Raw genomic sequence first — 23,683 nt, forward strand, 5'->3', positions numbered from 1 at the left:
TGTATATACATGTTCAGAAATATTACAAAGTACTCATAAATATGTATAACTTTGTTTTTGTATATCAATTAAAATTTAAAATATTGTAGTAGAATAAATGTTCATGAAACTATTGCCCAATGTAAGGAATAGGATATTAGCAGTGTCCTTGAATTTGCATGTCCTTTTTCTCCTGCATCCCCTGTCCTTTGAAAGTAGTCTGCATTTGGAAGTTTAGTGATCATATCCTTGCTTTTTTTAATGTTTTGCCTATGGCTTGAACTTTATGAAAATGGTGTTATTTTTGCAACTGAATTCTTCACTCAGTATTTCTTCTAAGATTGATTTCTGCTATCATAGAGTTTTATTACTTGACTCTAACACTGTGTAAGTGTCTGTTCTTCACTGCAGTTTTTTTCAGTGTTTTATAATTGTAAAGGATTCCATTGCAAACCTTCTTTTTCATGTGTCTTGTCCTATGCCTCCTGGTGCATGTGTGCAAAAGTCAGTCTAGAGCTCTCTGCCTTTACAAATCAGATCCAGTCATGCATTTTTGGAGTAGCTTTATTTTTTCCTCTAGGGGTTCACATTTTAGATTGTAAGAATAATGTATTTTTCTTATAGAAATTATATTAACAGTCCTAAATTAAAATAGGTAAAGCAGAAGAGACATTTAAGAGAACAATTGAATCATATTGATCAGTTAATCATACTTACTGAAATTTCTGATATTTCATGTTTTCAGCATTCTACTTCTCTCTATATTATTATCTGTAAATGCCTCTGGCTACTGGCTACCATTGATTTTTAAAAGGACAGCACAGTATGACTAATAATCAAAGGTCATTTCAATGTTAATTCCCACATTCCCCCTGAATTCAGTCTTTACTTAAGCACAAGGATTTAGATGAAAATCTGATCCTCCACTGGAAGCAGAACTCCTCACCCAAACTAACGGAAGTGATATTCAAAGGTGGAGAGGAACACATTTACAAATGTAATTCACTTTCAAAATCAACAATGAATGTCAAATGATTTTTTTCCCTCCATTAGACAGAATGTGATTTTTCCCCTTTATAGTATCTTACTATTTTCATTTATTTACTTATGAAGTTATACATATTATATAATTTCTAATGTGTATAAAATTCTATTATTTATGTGTTTTCAGTTATTTGAAGGTTTACTTTGGAAAACTAGAGTGCATTACAATTTTTAAATGAATATAAAATTTTAGAATCTACTTAATGTATATATGTGTATTTATAGTTAAACTCAGAAAATAATTAAGTAAAGATTTCTTTTGACTTTGAAGTGTATCCTTGCTGAAGAATTTACCAGAAGATAAACTCACCAAGATCATCGACTGCTTGGAAGTGGTAAGACATTTAAAGTAAATTTCATTAGATTTTCAAATCTAGTTGTGTTATTAGCACTGTGAATGAATAAAAAGGAAAAGACAGCAGATCACTATTCTGTAGAGACCAGAAATATTTTTCTATTGTGAAAACTTAGGCCAACTCATGCTGAAATAAGGGGCTGGGGAGGAGTTAGATTCTTTTGAAATGTATAAAAGGAAATTGGATTTGCATGTGTAAAGTGAAATTTGATTTACATATTTTAATCTTTTTAGTATATTTTATAAAACTAATCTGCCTTACTCAAGAGGCATTTGATTTTTCTGCAATTAACATCACAATCCCTTACAGAATTTTCATAGTAGAAAGGAGTCAGTGAGGCATAATTAGGAAATGGAGCACAGAAAGGGCATGTTGGTGCTTCTGGTGACAAGCCTCTGAATCAGATGATGAAACATTCTATACTTGAACACTCTAGGCCACGAAAATACATTTTAAGAAACTGTACTCAAGAAGCACTTTACCTATATTAATGTCTGGAGGAAAACGGCTTTTTGGAATGCATTCAAAAACTCATTTTAGGTATCACCCAGATGGTTGGTTCTAGTCCAAGACTCATCACATCTTTTTGTGAATAATGCTTTAATGAAACATACCTTGGATGCTAATGATATGCATCTTATGAAAACCTCTTCAGATTTCAGAGATTAAAATTCAAAGCAAATAACCTCTCCAACTTTCTTGGGGGTCAATTTCATTGAAACTAAAGTGGATTTTATGGAATTTAAAGGAGGTCGGGAATGGTAAAGGAGTCACATCTTACGACTGTAAGCTTTAATAGAGCTGTTCTCAGTGGGAGGAAAATAAAAGAGCCCCACAAGGCTGATTGTTGACAGATTCATGCCTCTGTCAATCACAATATGCAATGTAAACTAATATCTGTTGAGAAGGGAGTAGGGACCATTTTATCCTTAAGAGTAAGTGACACCAGTAATGTTTCCATTTACAATTCATGGAACCCATCCAGCAGTTTATCTGGGACAGACCATGATGACACAATGCCTGGCCTTGTGTCCCCAAGGGGGTCAGATATGAAGTCATTTTCAAGAAGACTGCTTATCCTGCATCTCTTGGGATTTCCCCAGTGTAATATAAACCAATCACAGATGTTACGAATTAATAATTCATCCCAATTTCTGAGGGTGTTTTTTTTAAAGCTAGAAAGGCCCTATATTTTTTTGGTTAACCAAGGAAATCTGTTTTTGATATAAAACTAATGGAGTAGATTCACCAGAGGGGAATTCCATGCTGACAGCAAATATGAAAATTTAGTATCATTAAAATTAAATGGTAAATTAGACATATTTATAATAGCCACAGGCAATAGCTACAGAACATATAGATGGGGTCTCAAATCCAGTATTAATTAACACACAATTCAAGTTTGATTCTCATCTTTTAAAACACCTTAGAAAAGCTTTACCATATCTCAACATTTGCAGACAGCAGCACATTTTATAAAAGGCTCTTTATTCGTACCTGGCAAACAAATGTGTCTCTGTAATGTGTGAAAATTCTCAGATGCAAAAGCTATGAACAAGGGAGTAATGGAATCTCTTTAGCACTAAGAAAAGCACATAACTTACCAGCATACTTTAGACTAATAACCAATCAACATGGTCCTGACAACAATCTACTCCTAACACACCCAAGTTATTACAGAGTGCTTGCTGAATTCTAGGACCAGCTGTCCCACGAACTGGCTCCATAATCCTTGAGAAAATAGAATCTGTCATGCTGTTGCAGAGTTGAAAAAGGGAGATTTTTTTCCCCCCTGTGTGTATGTGTGTGGGAGGGTGTTGGGTGGACACGGGGGCAGTTATCATAATTTCCCATCACCAAGCAGTTGGCCTGATGTGTTTAAGATGTAGACTGTTGAACACTGTTGAAATTTGGGACCAAATGGCCCTGATTTTGCAGTGCTCCAATAGTATTTCTGACTAGCTTAAGTCACCCAGGTCATTCAGTTCTGAAAGCAGCCATTACGCTTAAGCTTCTTTCCATGTTCTCATGGGGGAATGAGTGGGAATAATACCAACATACTGGAGTGCGTTTAGAGTTAACTAGTGAAAATCATAAAACATGACACAGTTTTGGGCTGGAGTTTAATGATTAATGATGATGAAAATCATAGTGTGACTGTACCCCCTGCCATTGTGCAGGACAAGACAGGAGAGGAAGGGATTTCTGCTCTCACTCACGGATTAGTCTAGGAGCATGGGATTGACTGTACTGTCCTGAGTTATGAGCCCCACAATGAATCATGAGGCCGCCTCTCTATTTGTCTGGTATTTGACCAATGGCCCTTGAGCACTGCCACTCTGACACCTTTCACAAAGCCACAGTTTAGTGGGGGTGAGTGGACGTGGAGTAGTCTGGAATGTCCTTGTTCTTCTGTAGACCTGGGTGCCCTTTCAAAGTTAAAACTTATTGAATCAGCAACTTTGATAGGGGCCCTCAAATTTACCTTTTTAACTTTTTATGATGAGATTCTTATGCTCACTAAAGTTTGAGAAACACAGGTACATTTATGAATAGAATATGTGTATTCCACATTCCCCAGTCTGTCTCTTGATTTAGGAATTTTCCATTTTTTATCACTTTTTTTTTTCAAAATTTAGTCTTTCTTTCGTAAGGTCCCTAATGACAGCTGCATAAGCCAGACAGTTTTCCTCATTTTTATGATTACATCCAGAGTCATGAGAAAGCTGAGATAATTGTGCATTTTGCCATTTTATGGACTAGTGAGTTAAAGGTAGAACTGCTAGGAGTTATGGAAAGTTCACCGGTTCAAAGTCTGGAGATGAGGGTCTGTGATCCTTCCTCTGTGACTGCCAGCTGTCTATTAATCCTAATGAGCATTAGTGTCCCCTCCTTACAAAACAAGAGGGTTGTGGACCACATCTCCACGGGCTCTTTCATTGTTTATATTACCAAATTCTATATAATTGATTTGCCCAAACAGAGATAATTTCTGGTGGTTTTCATTTTGTAGGATCTAGTTCCTTGGAAATGACAAGCTAGGTGCTAAATTAATGGTGAGTGGTTGACGGGGTCCACCTGATTTAGGTGTATTTCCTTTAATATTTCTAAGATAACTTAACTATTATACTTAGAAAAAAATTATTAATTCTCTATGTACTCAAGTTGTTTAAAAAACTACTTAACAACCATAGGGCTTCTTGACATCTGCTTAACATATCTTATTCAGACTGTGGGTCACAAATAATTGCTAAGTCATGAAATCAATTTAGTGGGACTTTTAAAAAAATCAGAGTAGTAAGTATAAGTATCATTTTGAAAACCATAATCCAATTTCATATAAATGTATGTGAACATACTATTAAGTGTACACATAAAATGTATTTCTTACTGAAGATCAGAATAAAAAAATGCTTGAAAACCATGCTTTACAAATCAGGTCCTCTAAGGGACCCCTCTGCAGTGCAACCACAAGGACAATAACCACACTGTTTGCATTTCTCCTTTTGGTCTTGGTGACCACCCTGGCTTGACTGGCTTCTCTCCCTGGTTGACAAACACTGGGCAGTCCAGCATCACAGCCAGTACTTACCACTATATATTTTTGGCCTGACCTATTTCCACAGCCTTTTCTGATCTATGAGGTTACTGTCAACACACTGGGAGGTATTATTTATCTTCTTCCCATGGTTTGGGGTGACAAAGAGTCATCCCTGGGAAAAATACTACTAGGAAAGTTGTCCCTTAAGAAACAATGAAGCTCTTTCTCGGGTTTCCTTTCAAGCTTTCCCCCCTCAAACTTACCTGGTTGACAGGAATTAAAGCCATAACTGAAGAACAGTCTAGCAGCACCTCAGACATTCTCCATGTCCTTCTGTGCCACGTGGGCAGGGGGGACTGAGATTGGGATGAGAACAGGAGAGACTGAAGAGCAGACTATCAGAAATAAGAATGTATAACATGACTGCAACTGTTTTATTAAAGAGGTTGAACATTAATTAGATAATGAAGACAGCAGGACTGTGGGATTGTATGACCCATAAGGGTCATAGTCATTGCCATTTTAAATTTAAGCTTGTCTATAGCGAATGTTTGGGATAAATATAAATGAGGAAGAATGAAGAGTTGGAGTAAATAAACTGTGATGCAAAGAAATTTACAACATTATTGTTCACATAAAGTAGAATTTTGCCTCCTGTTCATTTGACATTCCAGGGAGGGTTGATCCCTTTGGCTCCATACAGTCATTCAGGAACTCAAGCTCATGGCTATGAAGTCCCTTTGGGCTATGCCATTAAAACTGGGAAAAAGTAGGAAGGTACATGCATGAAAGGGTTCATGGACCTTTTTGGAAAAGGTACATATTGCCTCTGTCTTGATTCTTTTAGATAGAAATTAATTATATGACTGCAACTAACAGCAGGAGTATAATTTATTTGGATAACCATTTATTCCTGTGAAGACTCTGATGACTACCTTGCAGCCTCTTCATGAGAATTAACAGTCACCAGGTGACTGGTGTGTACCAAACATTCCACCAGATAATTTAAGCTACACTGTGTAGATATGGTAGATATGCAATATTAATTTTACAGATAAGGGAACTGAGGTCCAGAAGATGTCATAACTAAGCAAACATTATTCTCCTCTTCCTTAACATGGCAATTACTAATCAAGCATTTGCCATGTTTAAGATTATTTTAGTACCTTAGAAAATGTTGCCTTTTTTTGGCTTATTGTGGTAGACAGAGTGGTTCCACGAATATCCAGACTCTAATCCCTGGAATGTGTGAATATGTCACATTACGTGGCAAAAGAGATTTTACACATGTACTAAAGGTTTGAAGCTTTAAAATAGGAGATTATTCTGGATGGGCTAGGTGGAGTGAATATAATTACATGAGCCCCAGAAAGCAGAGGATATCTCTAACTAGAAGCAGAAGTGGAAACCAGAGAGATTCCAGGGTTAAGAACTGGACATGCCGTTGCTGGTTCAGAGATGTAGGGATCCCATGCAGGGGAGAGCAGAGGCCTCCAGAAGGTAAGGGCAGCCTTCACAGATAACCAGGAAGAAAATGGGGACCACATCCCACAAATGAATTCTGACAGTGACCTGAATGAGCATGAAAGCAGATCCTCATCCCCCACCCCTGCCTCCAGAAAGAAACACAACTCTACTGATAATTTGCTTTTATGCCATTTCTGATCTATCCTCTGGCTGGACCTTCTGACCCATATGAGATAATGACAGGGTGTCATTCTAAGCCACTAAATTTGTGGTCATTTGTTTCGGCAACAGCAGAAAACTAATGTACTTTTCTGTATCTTTGAAGGTAATTGTATTTATTGTAATTTTATGGATTGATGAAAGTAAAATTCAGTGTAGAACTGGGATTTGAGTCTAGATCTGTTTGACTTCAAAGTACTTTTCTACCCCAAAATATCATGCTTTGATATCTATGAAATGTTGAAATGTCTTATAAAATGTGCATTGTACTATGTAAATAAAAGGTGTTTAATATTAGTAGTACTATCTATTCCATGAACATAAGTTGGTTTTAAGAGTAAATGACCAGAAACATACATAAAAAACAAATACAAAAATTGTTTAGTTTGAAATTATTTTCAAGTTAGAAAGAAAAAGGGGAGAGCTATTATGTTGTTAATTATATCGTTTTAAAAATTAAACAATCCCATTTTTGTATAAATAATTAAGAGAGCCATTTTAGTTGTATGACTTCGAGACAAGATCCAATTAGAGCAATATAGAGGCAGACAGTTTAATCCATCTTTTGTTTTCTCAGGTACTGAATTGCTCTTTTGGTCTGACAAGTGGATAAATTACTTTTCCCTACCCAATAATTCTCTAATCACACAATCATCAATAAGTAAAGGAGGCATTAATACATAAAAAGAAATAGGTGATCATTTGAGATTTCATGAAGATGAAACTACATTTAAAAATAGTTTATGTATAAAAATCCCAGTATCTTTTTGATCTTTTATGATGATGAATCATTAGACGTAATACATAAAACAGCCATGCAGAGTATACGTGCCATCTTCACAGCAGTTGTTGCTCTCAGGAAATTAGAAATTGAGGCTGGTTTTCCTAATACCCATTAAGGGTGAAATTTTCAAATTATTATGTGGTCATTTGCTCTTTTCTAAATCCTGGGCCTCATTTTCAGCACTGCGTGGTTTATATTTGGATTATGTAGGTGAAAGTGCACCAGTGCCCAGTGATCACTGCCCGACTTTTGCTTGTCTTCATGTCATGGTCTCCATACCTGAAATTCGGTATTCCAGGTGAATTTTCTCTGTGCAAGAAAATGCACAAGTTGTTATGGAGCGCAACTTAATAACAGACCAATCACCACTGAGAAGTTCAAATTTGAGAGTCTTTATTAAGCTGGCCAACTGACTGTCTCACACAATGCCCCAAAAAATGGCTATTGGGAGAACAGCCCCAACCACAGGATTGTAGGGGCTCTTATACCAAAAATCACATTAATCATAAGTGTCTGTTGCTATGATTTGAAATTACACATTAACATCATGAGATAATTGACAGAGGGGGAAGTGGGTCATTTTACCTAGGTACAAACTAAAGAATGGTTACTAACATCCATACAGTCACCATTCACATGGTACATTGGTTAAGAGCAATAGAGATCAAAAGAGAACAATTGTTCTTTACATAGGAATTATCATTCTGTATTGTTAAACAAGTCACACTAAGTAACTGATGATGGGCACAGAGGTGGGGTGTTCCCATGGGAGAAGCTTATTTCCTACATAACATGGAGTCTCACAGCAAAATGGAGTCTGTTTAGTCATTTCCCTTAGAGTCTGGCCTATAACATTCTCATGGAGTCAGATCTGTCAGCCCATCACAAAGTGCAGATCATAAAGTAAAAGTCTCCTCTTACGCAGTTTATGATGGCAACGTAAGAAAAACTTAGATACAGTATGCTAAAATTTAAAGAAACAGGTGCAGAGACTCATTTCAGAAACACAAAGAGTCCTGTTTCCCTGAGTCTTCAGTTGTACATTTCGGCTGGACCTAACATCCTCTTTCTCTCTCATCCCAACAGGAATACTACGACAAAGGAGATTACATCATTAGAGAGGGTGAGGAAGGGAGTACCTTTTTCATTTTGGCAAAAGGAAAGGTAAATATTAATAAAAGCTTACTTAAAATAAATTTAAAAAATTTTAATTACTTTGCCATAAATGCAGCAATATTCTTCACTGCAGCGAAAGACATTCTCTACATTGAATGCAATAAGGAACTTCCTCCAGGAGAGTCTCCTGGGGTCTGCCTGAGGGCTGGATTTTGGGGATAGGGACCTCAGGAAACTTGTGATGGGTTCCAGGAGAGTCACCTTTAAGTGACCTTATGCAGGTCACTTGACTTTCTTTGGACCTTGCTTCCTGGTGTATAATAGTTGGATGGTTTCTGAAGTTCTTTCTAGCTATGAGTGTGTGATTCTTAATTAGTCCAAGGGTCCAAGAACAGAGCTGGGACGTTTTTCTAACAGATGTGACAAGTGGCAGGTGGAGGGGAATGAGCTTAGCATTCCCATGGGGATGGCAGTGGTCAGGCATTAAGCTATAGAACCAGTGTGGCTTAGAACTTAAATTTGTGCATAGTAGCAAAAGTGGACTTAGATGCTGATACAAATTTTATTTTTATTCACTTTTTTATTTATGTAATTGTATATTAAAATTTTTTAATTTATAATTTTATATTGTTGACTTATATTTATATAATTTTATTTAAATATTATATATAAAATAGGTATTTTTCTTTACCTAACTGTTGAATAGATAATGTGTTATCAGTTGTTTCTATGCTGACTCTTAATGTTCCTCAGAGACAAAAAAGCATTCATGAAATATTGAAGGAGACAAATCTTGAGCCCCTCTCAAATATTTTGCATGTTTCTTCTTCTATGAACGAGTTTATCATCAGAGAATCAGGCACTGCCTTTTGTAAACTGGTTTGTGGGTGAACTTTGAACTAGGCCCCCAGTGAAGGAAAAACATGAACAAAATAATTTCAAACCTCTCATTTGTCAACAGTGAGAACCACATCTTAACCAGTTCTCCCCTACCTGGACCTATGCTGTGAAAGAATTCTTGCTAATAAACATGTTGTACCTACTATCATTATTTTTAATTTTTTTAAATTCATTGGAATATACATGAATGTCAATCAGAAATGCTAATCGGCATGAAACTACACTACCATGTTAAATTAGAATAATTGTAGCCACAAATAAGAAATGTTAAAGTTTGTTTGGCTGTGCAAGAGGGTTTTTACAGCTTTCTGGGCCATGGTTCACTTTGAGATGCCCACAGAAGTTGTGAACCATTCTCCAACCCACATTTTGTATTCAATTTTAGTAGGTACATAGGATTTGACAAATCTGTGGACTTAGAACTCCTGATGTTAAACCTTATTCATTTTTTTTTTTTTGGTTTGTTTTTTGTTTTTGTCGTTTTGCGGGGAGTTATTTTGGTGGTACTGGGGATTGCAGAAATTTGTGCTAACATCTTAGGTGGGTGCTCTACCATTGAGCTACATCCCCAGTTCTCAACTTTATTCTTGATTAATTATTCTTGATTAATTTGTCAATTCTTCTTAGGCTTTCTGAAGTAACACAAGTTCCCAGAAGACCATTACTTCCTTTGAGAATGTCTTGGAAGGAATCACTAGATTCACTTTTAAAAATTAACTTTGGGAGGTAGGGTTGAGTGGAAAGTTTTCTTACAGAAGGTAGTCATTTTTGTTAAACCACAGGATCACTCATAACCATCAAAATGAGCTTGTGTAGTTGATTGTTTTACTACTGCAAAATTAAAGGAAAGTCTTATCTTTTTTCCTCATTTATCAAGTTTATATAGGTCTGGAGGGTTTGCTTGAACAGTTATGTGTCTCATTCTCTCCTTTTTAATTGATTAACATTATTTAGGTTAAAGTCACTCAGAGTACTGAGGGCCATGATCAACCACAGCTGATTAAAACCCTGCAGAAAGGAGAGTACTTTGGGGAAAAAGCTCTGATCAGGTGAGCTCCTGAATCTATATGCCATACCTAAATAAAATGCTTAGATTGTTTTCTATGTGAAACCACTCTTTTGGAGTTGTCCAATTGAGCCACCAAATTAATGACAACATATATTCAGGACAAAAAAAATGTTAAACTGCCTTCTAAAATAATTCACTGTTATTCAGAAAATAAATATGCTAATTTTGCACAGGAAATAATGGGAAAACCTTAAGTTTGCTAGTGAAAATAAGGTTGATGTTCTATTAGAATTTGGGTTTTAGATAGGGTCATCAAAAAAGACTTAAAAGGGGAAATTTGCAATTTAAGACTATAAAAAAATTTCTATATTTCTATGGTTTGAAATATTGCCCTGTTCAGAGTTTTTAAATTATGAAAAATTTTTATAAATCAAAGAATGACTTTACATATTTAGGGTGTTTTTAAATCATCTTGTCAAAAGTAACATTTTTAGGAATGTTTATCAGATCAGTTTCCAAGTTTTAGAGCAACTCAAAATAGTGCATTTGAAATTTCTGCCTGAACCTTCTGTCTTTTGAGGCATGAGTTTGTTTACTCTTGATATGATTTATGGAAGAAATATTTTTAATAGTTAATCAAATGACTTGGACACTTTACACTTCCTAAAACTCATAAAACCTCATGACTGAAGAAATATATTTTCCTAAATGTAAATAACTTAATAAAATATCAAATTAAAGTTTGGACAGCATGCTTTTTTGGAATTATGCATTTTTAAGTGAATACTTGGAATAACTTGGGAAATCACTTAAAATTTATGTTATGACAATGCTTTTATTTCAAATCAGTGCATGAAGGAATGTAATAGTTTTTCTGTTCATTTACCTTCTTAATACTGGTTTTTAAAGCCCCAGTTCTACTGATTCATATGACAGATTTACATTATTACAGAGCAAAGAAAGGTATTCAGAGATAACCTGAAGATAAATTTGATCATTTAAAAATCATAAAGTTTTTAAAAAGAGAAATCAAGTATTAAAGCTTAATAAATTAGGTTATAGCTATTATGTAAGCAATTTAAAAGTGGAAATTAAAGCCAAGCTAAATTTTTCTTCCCATTTTCTTGCCGGTAATGAACTTGACCCACTAATAGGGAAATTATCTTTCTTTTGTGCACTCTCATAATGTATTATCATTATCTAAGACTTCAATGTATTTGTTCTCAACATTTATAGGATATTTTTCTCGTACTTCTGAGCAAAATGGCTTAAAGCTTGAAAATTCAAAGACCTTTATAAATGTAGTGCAGAGACAAAACAGTTCTTGAAAGGGAATGTGTCACCTAATTTTGAAGGACCTGCAGTGATTTATGCTATATGTTGCAGCCAACCAATTATAGTGTTTTCCTATGAGCAATATGGTACTTTATATTCACTTTGGACACATAACTTCCCAAGGTTTTGGAAAGCATAAAGATAAAACCAATGGGAAGGAAAGTTGGAGACAAATATTTTTGCATTTTTGTGGGTTGTTGCTGACTGACTCAATTTTCCTTTTATTCTGTATATTTCCACAAGTTGACATTTTAAAGTTCCAGAAGTTCTTTCAGATTATTATACAGAAATATAAATCCATGACACACAGTACTATGAAAGAAATATGAGTGTGTTTATGAACATTAATATTTGCAGAGTATTTGCAGAGAATATTCTCAGTGACATTGATGACACCAGCTTGTGAAAGGAATGCGATATCTCTTTCTCTGAACTCAGAGCTCAAATGGCTAGTCCACAATCCAAGATCATGTCTGTGATCTACCTGGCTCAGTCTCTACCACCTCTATCTCTATCTCCATCATATCTCTCTATCTCTGTCCCTATCTCTGTCTATACTACATGCATACAAGTTGAGCAGAAGCTATCTTGCCTTTGACTCAAAGGTCCATGAAGCTGAAGTGTCTTTACTGATATTTTCTTATAAGGATCTGTAAAGGGAACTGTGTTGGGATATGTCAGAATGCCTTTGGATGTCAGCTAGGCAGAGAAGTCACTTTTTTGGAATGGTAGAGATGGACTGCTAAAGTTTTCTGTGTCCTACCACTAAGTAAAGGAGCTTTGAACAATACCATATTTAATGAAGTCCCAGTAGTGATGAGTCCCAGTAGTTGGTACTCCATCATTTACTGCTACTCCTAAGTCACTATATGAATCTCTGAGCACTGATTTCTATGTGTGAGAACCTGTTTTCCTTGGAAAGTAATATAAATAAATATCTTTAAAGAAGTATTTGCCTGATGCTTAACACATTGATATTTATTAGGAAATTAAACATACCATCAGGTCATATATAACAACTCATCATATCTAAGATTTGATTATAAGATACTATCATTCTATTATGCACCATTTAGAAAGACGATGCTGCTAATTATCCTACCACTCATCATCAGTTTTAATACATAAATTGATTTCAGAGATTTTAATGCAAAAAATATACATTTTCATTTTATAAAATGAAAGTATTTTAGTATTTAGTTCATTGGATGATATGGTACTGAAAACAATTTCCTTGGATTTTATTCTTGATGGTTTTCCCAATACATTCCTTTGATCAGTTCATTTCTGTTTTGCTTCCTTATTAATTAGTAAGTCTCTTTTGATCAGGGGAGAACTCTTTAATTTTAGCTATTACAAAGCTCAGAATGACATTCCATACACAGGTCCAGTCAGTCAGTAATTCCTCTACATTCTCAGTGCAGTTATCTTCTCCTCTTAATTCCTTGTGTAGATAGCCCTTTTTGTGACACATTTTAAATTCTTGTGGGTTTTTTTTTTTGGAATGGGGTTGAGTATAAATTAAAAATTTTTTAAGTATAATTTTTGGAAGGTGCTTTCATACAAAGTAGTAGATTCCCTAATAAAAATGGAGGTTTAATTTCTAAGTGCAGTGGAAACTGACTTTCCTGCTTTTGTCTGCAGTGATGATGTCAGATCGGCTAACATTATTGCTGAAGAAAACGATGTTGCTTGCCTGGTTATAGATCGAGAGTGAGTATCCTGATGTTGTTGGAGAAAGCAGACTACTGCCACCTTTGAAGACTTGGCCTTCCCTTACTCCCAGGGCGGATCTGTTTTCTCATTCATCACCGCTCGGAAATGCTGGCCAGTCCTCAGCTGCAAGTACATTCTATTAAAATTCATGAGAAGGAACTGGGCCTTCTGATCTGAATATGTCTGTGGCAGCGGCAGATGCTGGCAGGCTAAATATTTTGTGTGCAAAGTTTGTGCATAAATATCAGCAATAGACTGATTTAAATTCTGCATCTTCCAAAGAAATAAGTTTATTAGTGATCCTATGGATTTTTTCATACAACATAGTGAATAGTTTCATAATTTATTTCTAAAATGCCTTTAGCAGTCAAAAACAGTTTTGAATAAATACTCTCTCAAAGTATAAAATAGTCATTAGCTATTTATATTTCCAAACAAATTTTAAAATTTTTTGTAATTTGTAAGCAATGTGCATCAATATTGGTGTCTAAATAGCTTAATTTATTTTTCAGAATAAGTCATTCTGTTTCATTCACTTCAAATTTCTTGGATCTCTCATTAATCATTTAAATATTTACTGATGAATTGCAAGACACACTAAAGATAATTCAACTATACCAGAGGTAGATCATTATCCAAATAAAGTCATTGTGTAGTCAAAAATAGGTCATACTCAATGAAATATTAACAAAAAGCAGTAAATTTACAAGAGGCATATGGTCAACTTCTGATTGAATATAACATTTATTGAACATAGTCATAAAGATGTAGAACTGGGAAGAACTTAAGAATGTTTAGAAAACCTTTTTATTGTGGAAATTTTCAAACATTAAAAAATAGAATGGCATCATGAACTCTATAATCAAAGTTCAACAGTCATCAGTTCATATTTCATCTATACCTTTCATGACTCCATGCCATCTTCACACCATTTTAAAGCAAATTCCAAATATAAAATTCTTGCAAAAATTTTTTGGCATCTCTAAAAGCTAGCTATTATTTGTAAGCCTGACTACAAGAGTATTAACATGTCTAAAATATTAATTATAATACATTTGGAATTATTTTAATTCTTTCCTCTTACAGATAAGAAAAGCAAATCTATAGAAGGTTGAAGAATCATCCCAACAATGCCAAAATGTGACTGAGCAGGGGTTATTGTCCAGGTTTCCAGATTTATCTCAACTTTCTCCTGCACATTTGGCTCCCATAGCACCTGCTCAGAAAGAAAAGCAGCCCCTATGGCCTAAATGGTCAAGGTTTTATTTTATTTAAGTATGGAAATGGGGCATAAAGAAATAATAGGATTTTTCTAAGCAAAGAGGAAATGTAAAATTCACTCCAGGTGAAGTAAAACTCCAGAGAAAGCAAAGAGGAAGGAAGTGAAAAGTGTGTTCAAATAAAGACACTCTTTGAATACCAACTCTCAGATGGAAAATGATTTGGTACAATATGCCGAATAGCAATAGCTGTGTGAAATAAAAGTTCTAAAATGCTAGCACAACAAAATTTGATAGAAAGGAAGGACTTCTTTCCTTCATTATAACCACATGTATCACACATGTATGTGGTATCTCTTAACCCATGAAAAGCATGCAATGGCTTTATATACTTTACAAATTACTTGGAAGATTATATATATATATATATATTTTTTTTTTTTTTTTTTTTTTTTTTTGCGGTGCTGGGGATTGAACTCAGGGCCTTAGTGCTTGCAAGGCGAGCACTCTACCAACTAAGCTATCTCCCCAGCCCGGAAGATTATAATTTTAAGATGTTTGCTCTTACATGTATATCATCGAGAGTTTATAATATACACTTGGCATAATGAAAGATAAAAAGTTACATAAGTTTATTCTGTGGGTGAGAGATGTTGACTGTCTGGAAGGTTCACCTATAACCTGATTTTCTTGGGACTGTTAGGGTTATCCCAACATATTTATTACTGGCATCTCATTTCACTCTGGGAAATATTTCAGTTTGGATGACAAATGACAGGATCATCTTAGCTATGATTTGGAGTAGATCAAGACCCCACGATGCTCCCATAGCCCACTGTGTACCTGAATCATGCCATGTTTTTTCATGCTTTTGTTTTATTTACCATTTTCTTCCTTCTCTTATATAAGCTTCACAAATACAGAGACAGGTAACTGTGTGTTGCTGCCGCAGTGTTAGTGTCTGGCATAGTCCTTGGCCTATGGGAAATGCTCCCCAGATGGTGGCTCAGTAGAGGCACCATCCTTGCAATGAAATGCAGGCACTGAAAGCCTATGGATTCTTCTTCTTTCTTTCTCAGTTCATGGTTTTAGCACATGCTTAGAATGATTATAGTGCAAGAAGAATTAGAGTTTGAGGTTTTCCTGTTTTAAAAGTGTGATAAACCATGAAACAATCCTACTTCAAGAACTCTAAACAAATGGCAGTCATTACTGGTGACATCTCTATCCTTGATTATTGAGACAAATCTCAAAGAATTGATTAGTTATTATAATATATAAATGAGTACAAACTGTTTGAAAGTTAGAGCTAGAAGGTTGCAGCTCTTGAAAGATTGGCTTAAGATTAGTTAGGAAAGAACTTCTAGGAACCCATAACCCCAGTGTCACAACATGAAAAAATAAGATTTGTTTACAGCAATAGTTTAGTTTTGGCAAGCAAAACATTGGTGAAGGAAGAGTAAATCAAAACAAAATGAAGTATAAGAAATATTTTCTTTTTTTTAATTGGTTCTTTTTAGTTATACATGATGGTAGAGTCCATTTTGATATAAATATGCAAACATGGAATATATCTTATATTAATTAGGACCCCAGTCTTGTGGATGTACACAATGGTGAGAATCACTGTGCTTTATTCGTATGTGTACATAGGAAAGTTATGTCAGATTCTTAACATTCCCTTTTTGTTTGCAAATGTCAATGATTAAGGAAGTTAGAAATTCCATAATAATATTGTTTTATGTCCCATTACTGGAGAGTCAACAGAGGTTAGTTTATAGAAAGGGGTAGAAGAGAGTGGGGAGTACATCTGGAGGGAGGAGTGAAAAATACCCATTCCAGTCGAACACATATCGTAACACATACCGACAAATGGAAATATTGATTGGCTGTCAGCAAAATATGTGTAGAGGCAGTAAGTTGTGACACTGTATTATTGAGGTGTTACTGGTGTATTAGTTTTAGGTATTTTGAGGTCAATTTTTATTCTTTTCATTCTATTGTGTACCAGACACTTAAACGATACCATGATGGTTCAAGTGTGATCTCTACCCGAATAATAACAAATGAAGGCAGCTTGTTAGATATGGCTTGGGGAAACTTTGGAAGTATCATCAACCAAAACATCCTTCCTCTGATGAGGAAGGGGATTCATTTTTCTCACAGACAGTAGAGTATGTAAGAATTTCTAGAGACTGTGAACTGGGATGGGGAGATTAGAGCAGACACAGCACAAACCTGTGACCCATGAAGGATGAGTGAGGTCAACAGAAGATAGGACTGAGCCTCAGACCGAGAGCTTGACATTCAGGTAAAAAGAAATTATGAAGGAATGTGAAATGGGGAGAATTATCAGAGACAAAGAACAGATAAATTTTGCCTTTGATTTTAAGTCACTTAATTAAGCAAAGGTATAAAAATCTGTAACCCCTGTAAGCTGTTGATTCAATAAATAGATCCTGTTAGCTGTTTCTTCTCCACTCTCTTCTTAAAACAAACAAAAAGCCAATTGTTGACAAACCAGAACTGCAAAGCAAAAAACAACAGAAATGCTGTCTCTTCTCACTGATAGCCTCTTTTTCTTTCATAAACTCAAAGGCTTATTTAATAGTGCTTCCAGTAACCAGCTGACATATTACAGCAGCATTAATACCCCATAAATTTTTGAAACACAGTTGACTCCACGAGTAACCATATACAGTCTTTTATGAGTTTAAGAAGAATGTCAAGTTACCTTGGTACTATTTTGTTTTATTTTATCCTATTCTATTTTATTTTGTATTATTTAGAACATTCAACCAAACTGTTGGGACATTTGAAGAACTCCAAAAATACCTGGAAGGGTATGTGGCAAACCTGAACCGTGATGATGAAAAAAGACATGCCAAGTAAGTGGGGGAATGTCTTCCCAGGACAGGTTTGAACTGTGGCAGTAGATAAAGAAGAGGACATGGGAGCTTGATTGCCTACATAGTAACATTTAATGTGCTTTCCCTAAATATTTCTGGGGAGTTCTTTTTAATAGTTCTTCCACAAACAAGATTCCACTTGTCACTAGAATGAAGATTAGTTAAGTCTATGAATAGTCAGCAGCTTTATTTTGCATAATGAATAGAAATTTTAGGGAGAAATTTCCTGATAAAGGGACTTCTTTAACTTATCTTAGAAAGACATTTATACTGGAATACAAGTAAAGAGTATGGTCATAGTCTAAATTTTTCAAAACATGAGGGAGCTAATGCCTAGATAATTTTATGAGTGGAGGAGGGGTTGGGTAGGGTTCTAAATGTGGTAATAGGGATGAGTTAATATTATTTAATAGATGAATTTCTTTTGTAGATGAAATTCTTTTGCTGAAACACTTCTTATTTTTGTTTATTTTTTAAACCCAGAGTATCATGTATGCTAGGCAAGCGCTCTACCTTTGAACTGTATCCTCACCCCTTAAAACATTTTTTGAGTGAAAGCTTAGGCATATGTTCACCAGATAGTACTATTGAAGCTATATATTCAAAATTTCTAGAACACTGAAGTTTGAGTTAAATTAGAACATTCAATCAGTACCAAACAAGATTTTTTGCATGGAATGCATTTGCAATTTTTATACCAAAGGCCTATTGTACTAACAGCTTATGAATATATAACTCACTTTTTTCATTTTCTTTTTTCTTTCTTTTGATTTATTTATTATTATTATTATTATTATTATTATTATTAATTTGGTACTGGGAATTGAACTTGGGGGCATTTAAACTCTGAGCCACATACCAGTACTTTTTACGTTTTATGAGACAGGGTCTCATGGAGTTGCTGAGGCTGACCTGGAACTAGGGATTCTCCTGCCTCTAGCTCCCTGGGATTGCAGACATGTGCCGCCATGTCTGGCTAAAATTCATCAATTTTACCTCAAAGATTCATTTTGATTTTTGTCTGTTTCTTGTTTTGTGCATGTGAGGGTTTTTGCTTTGTATATTCCATTGTTTTTCTTCCCAGATGTGCCTGAATCTGATCCTATCAAAGTTGAGATAGCCTTCGAGGCAACCATAGGCAATGTTGCAGGCAGATGTAAAACTATTTAAGAGTGGAATTTATGAAAGGCATGGCGCCTGCTTGACTAAGGGGATATGTGTGTAAAACTTCACTTCTTTTATTCAGGCGGTCCATGTCTAACTGGAAGCTGTCCAAAGCACTCTCTCTGGAGATGATTCAGCTGAAGGAGAAGGTGGCCAGATTTTCCTCATCATCCCCCTTCCAGAACCTTGAGATTATTGCAACACTGGGCGTTGGTGGGTTCGGAAGAGTTGAGCTTGTAAGGGGTTTACGTTTCAAGCATCTGAGAGAAGCCTGTTGACTTTTTTTGTTTTATATTCCAGCTTATCTTGGAGGAATATATGAATTATTATTGCTATCTTAAATGTTGCTTTAAACTGAACTTGAGGAAGTAAACTTTTCAATCCGAATTTGATATAGTGAGAGGTCTGTGTTAGTAACTTGTAGTAATTAGCTGTTATTTCCAGCTTCTTACATCACATCCTTTGGTGAAATTTTTCTTGATGGTAATTATTGGAGAATGTACTAAGTAAAGCATTCTCAAAGACTGTAAAATGTAAAGCTATTTCCTAATGCAAAATACATATATATATACATATATATATATATATACATATATATATATACACCCAACACATGAACTCTCTATACACTAAAGAAAAGAAGAATGTGTTATATAGAAATGCTATAGAAATGGGATCTTTACTATTACAGTTATATCCCTTAGACAACTTCATTACTACTCTGTATTTGGCTTTCATCATCCTATTTTTGGGTTGCTCAAAATTTTCCATCAGAAAAAAAGGAAATAAGATGAATGCAAATCGATATCTGAAGAGCAGCCTTCTGCAGTGCTGAACAAACAGCTGGAAACTTACAGCCTGATTTCAGTTGTATCTTCCAAATAACCACCTGTTTGTGCTTAATAATCATTCTCCATGTTGTACAATAACAACAGATCTGATATTCTGAGAAAACTCTAGAATGGAAATCTGTGATCTCCTTTGTTTACAAAGGGTCCTGAGCCCTTGGCAATTACCAAGCCTATCAGAATTTTAGTGATTCACTATGTATTGACCTCTGGGAACTGTGCTGATGTCTCTGCTGGTTGGCCGTGGGCACGAACAGATCTGAAATGCTGCAGGGGAAACTGGATAGTACACCTCACACCCAGTTCATCTTTGATGAGAGAGGGGGGAAAAGGTTTCTAAATAGAGCAAACAATATTCATGATATCTCTTATGCCGTATGAAGAGACAAGGGCAGTATCCATCTGCAGTGTATTTTCCACCAAAGATCATGGCAAAAGGATTAAATTAGCAATGCTGAGATCTGCTTTCTCAGATAACAATTATCGAAGCAGTAAGTTCCCCTGATTTAAAAGTCATAGGCAGCACCGATGGTAAACAGGAGAAAATATGGGAAGCAGTCATTTCTGAACAACCTAGTTACTAGTACAGTATAGTCCATTTATGGAGTGTTAAACTTATCAGGAAAAATACTTATTTTAAAATTTACTTTCCTCTTAAAGGAAAGGACTTCTTTTACACCTAGAGCAGCACTTTCCAATAGACATTTCTGTGCTGATGGAAATGTGCTATATCTGTGCCAACCAGTCAGGGAGTGAGTAGGTGCACCTGGCTGTTGAACTTTTGAAATGTGGCCACTGCAACTGTAGAGCTGAATTTTAAATTTTAATTAATTTAAATTTAAATAATCTCATAATAATATTAGCTACTGTGCTGAATACTGGAGACATAGAACTTGATTTAATATGTTTTGCTTTTAAAATCAAAGAAGTGAATACTACGAAATAAGAATTTTTGGCAATTCTAGTCTGGGTTTTTTATGTTACATGATCAAAACTAAATTGATTTCTAAAGATTAACTCTTCTAGTCAGATGTTTTCTTATTTCAGTACAAAATTTTAGAATCAGATATATGAATTATTTGGGAAATAGGGATGAAACTCAATCCTAGAGACCTAAGTGGCTGAAGAGCTTACTATTTAAATGTGAAACAGGTTTAACTCTCAGTAATTAGCATGTTTTAAGCAGATATTGCAAATTGTTCATACTAAGTTAATGTTCAGGCTCTTTTTATTTATTACATAGGTTAAAGTAAAAAATGAGAATGTTGCTTTTGCTATGAAGTGTATAAGGAAAAAGCATATAGTTGACACTAAGCAACAGGAGCACATCTACTCAGAGAAGAGAATCCTGGAAGAACTGTGTTCTCCGTTCATTGTGAAGTAAGTGAGCTTTTGGTTGCCCAGAACTTGGGAGTTTTAAGCTCTTCTTTTGAATGTTTCCATGTAAGAGGCTAGAAAGAAGAAAAGGTGGAGACTCCACTCTGAATTATCCATTGAAATCTTAGATCAGAGTTTCCAGCTGTTTTTATTCTTACAAAAGTGTGTTGTGTGTATGTGTGAATACAAAATTATTGCAGAATAACTTTAACTGATTATGTTATCCAGACCTAATGTAGAATTTGGAAATAGGGAAGCAAGATTCTATAAGAATCCTCTCAGAGGGTGTTCTGATGTTGAATTTCTATAAGGAGTAGTTGTGGGACACATGGAGGTTACCAAAGGGGAGCATACCTCAGCTCTTGCAATACCCATGTACCAAAGGAGCCATCTTCTAATAGTTATTCTTTTTTGTAGCTATCACCAGTGTTTGGAGGAGAAGTAAAATTATTCTAGGCCATATCTCTCTTTACTTGTGAATTCATGAGTTAGTGGTGTAAGATAATTTATATTTTTCTCTTAATGCCCCAGAGTATAGTTTTAGTGATTTCTGGGTGATAGACAGTGTCCCCACAATGAAGAGAATTTATTCGTTTTGATCAAATGCCTTGAGATCTTTCTACTTATCCATATTCCTAGACCCATTTCTGCACAATTAAAAATTAAGTCTGAACCCAGGTAGTGCTAGCAAAAATCATCCAATTACCTTTTATTAATTATGCTCCCAGTATGCCCTTTTGAAATTAATATTTCACTAATGAACTATGATGACCAGCTTCAGAGTATGGATTAAGTTGTATTCATTTTTGCATTTCTAGCTCTTTGCAATGTGCCTGGCATATAGCAGGGCAATAATATGTTCAGAACAAATATAAATGACAACATTTTTTATATTGAGAAATTAACATGCACCAGGCACTCTTCTAAGCCAAAAATATAGATGGAGGGAATGAGGAGAATCATACCATTTACCTCACTGGTCCTTTAGGAGGATCAAATGAATATGAACATATATATTTTCATTAAATATGTACCATCAATAATATCTATGAATAATATATAATCAAATGAATATATGATATATATTTTTTTTCACTGAAACACAGAAAACTGAGACTGCATAACTAAGATGTGTCTTATCTGGGATTTGAGCCTGGGCTGCTTCCTTGAGCCCACTGTCTGAACCACTTTACTACGTAGACAAAATAATGAGCTACTTTATTAAGAGGTGTACTCTTGCAGAGTAGATAAAACTTTTACAGTGAAATGGAAGATGTTTCCTCTGTGGGCAGAGGGAAAGCAGTCTGAGTAAAGGGATCCATGAGCAAAAGCACAGCAGTCAGAAAGATGAAAGAAGATTTGGCAAGAAGCCCAGTGTAGCTGCAGGATATTTGTATGGATGAGGGTCATCATTCAAAATGCTATTGAAGATAGTCTTAAGCAACTTTAAAGAGCTTTAAAAGCTATATTTCTAATAATAACCATGTTTTTATCTGTCTTTACAGATTATATCGTACTTTTAAGGACAATAAATATGTGTACATGCTTCTGGAGGCCTGCTTAGGTGGGGAGCTATGGAGTATATTAAGGGACAGGTAATAAATAAGTATTATAAGCAGGAGCTTTCTTTACTCACATCCGTCTACAGGATGTTGTATTTATGAGCATTTAAAGAGGCATGGAGGAAATAAATTAAGAAATGATTATAAGAAAATGTTATCACTTGACAAAGTGCAGTAGTGATCTGATAGTCTATTAACTAACGCTGCAGTAATGACATATGCACCCTGTAAAGTAGTCATCCTTACTCCTATTTTAGGGAGTAAAGAATCCCAGGCTTATGGAGAGGGTGAACTAGCCAAGGTCTCATGGTAAGTACAGGGTAGAGTCAGGGCATAAACTCAGATGTTTCTAATTCCCAATCTTAAAGAAATGGGCCCAGTAGGGTGTGAGTAAGACCTCACAGGAAAACAGAGTAAGATGTCAACAAAGGTTCAATTTTACCAAAGAGGTGGTTTCCATGCACTGAAAACCACAAGTACATACTAAGCAGCAGCAGACAGTATGGAGCTGTTCTAGATGATATAGAGTTTCTGTCACAAAGAATAAAAAGTATAAATGTTTTTCCTGGTACATCTAGAGTTCACTTGGGGAAATTATATGATTTTGAAACATTTCATTAATATGAACACTAAATAGTAACAAATATGTTTGGCAATTTGTAATTAAATAGCTAATGAGTTTTGTAGACAGTAAACCCAGAGGACGGGAGGGAGAGATGCATGATGACAGAGGAAGGATTTGAACTAAAACTGACAAAACCTTGGAAAACCAAGAGAGGCAGGAAAAAACAAAGCAGAAAAGTTGATATAGCACTGGGTCTCTTTATAGGTAATGAGCAAAATGTGAATAGGAGATAGGGCAATGAAAGAGAAAATGGAAAGGTAGGCTGGCATTAGATTGTGGGGGTTATTGCCTGGAAAACATTTTGACAGCCTTACCTGGGGCAGTGGATCTCAACCCTGGCTACACCCACAGTCACATGGGGGGACTTTTACAAAGTAAATGCTGGGCCATCATGCCAGGAATTATGATTTCATTTCATCTGGGATGGTATCCAGTAAATGTTTTTTTGTTTTTCATGCTTCTTAGGCAATTCTAGTGTACATTCATGACAGAGAATCGCTGATCTAGAAACA

At 35.3% G+C, this 23,683-nt stretch overlaps 1 protein-coding gene across 2 annotated transcripts in view; it reads left to right on the top strand.

Moving 5' to 3' along the window:
- Positions 1-23,683, top strand: part of Prkg2 (protein kinase cGMP-dependent 2) — a 95,910-nt gene that overhangs the window by 35,755 nt on the left and 36,472 nt on the right. Inside the window, exons 6-13 of one of the 2 annotated variants that reach the window (XM_047566699.1) lie at positions 1,295-1,358; positions 8,477-8,554; positions 10,361-10,455; positions 13,395-13,463; positions 17,476-17,574; positions 18,842-18,995; positions 20,851-20,987; positions 22,490-22,579. In XM_047566699.1, coding sequence (XP_047422655.1) covers positions 1,295-1,358; positions 8,477-8,554; positions 10,361-10,455; positions 13,395-13,463; positions 17,476-17,574; positions 18,842-18,995; positions 20,851-20,987; positions 22,490-22,579 — 786 coding nt within the window. Of the gene's footprint in view, positions 1-1,294; positions 1,359-8,476; positions 8,555-10,360; positions 10,456-13,394; positions 13,464-17,475; positions 17,575-18,841; positions 18,996-20,850; positions 20,988-22,489; positions 22,580-23,683 lie in introns of those variants that run through there. The other variant, XM_047566698.1, reaches the window with a different exon arrangement.

This window comes from Sciurus carolinensis, chromosome 10, assembly GCF_902686445.1.
Source record: "Sciurus carolinensis chromosome 10, mSciCar1.2, whole genome shotgun sequence".
NCBI lineage: Eukaryota > Metazoa > Chordata > Mammalia > Rodentia > Sciuridae > Sciurus > Sciurus carolinensis.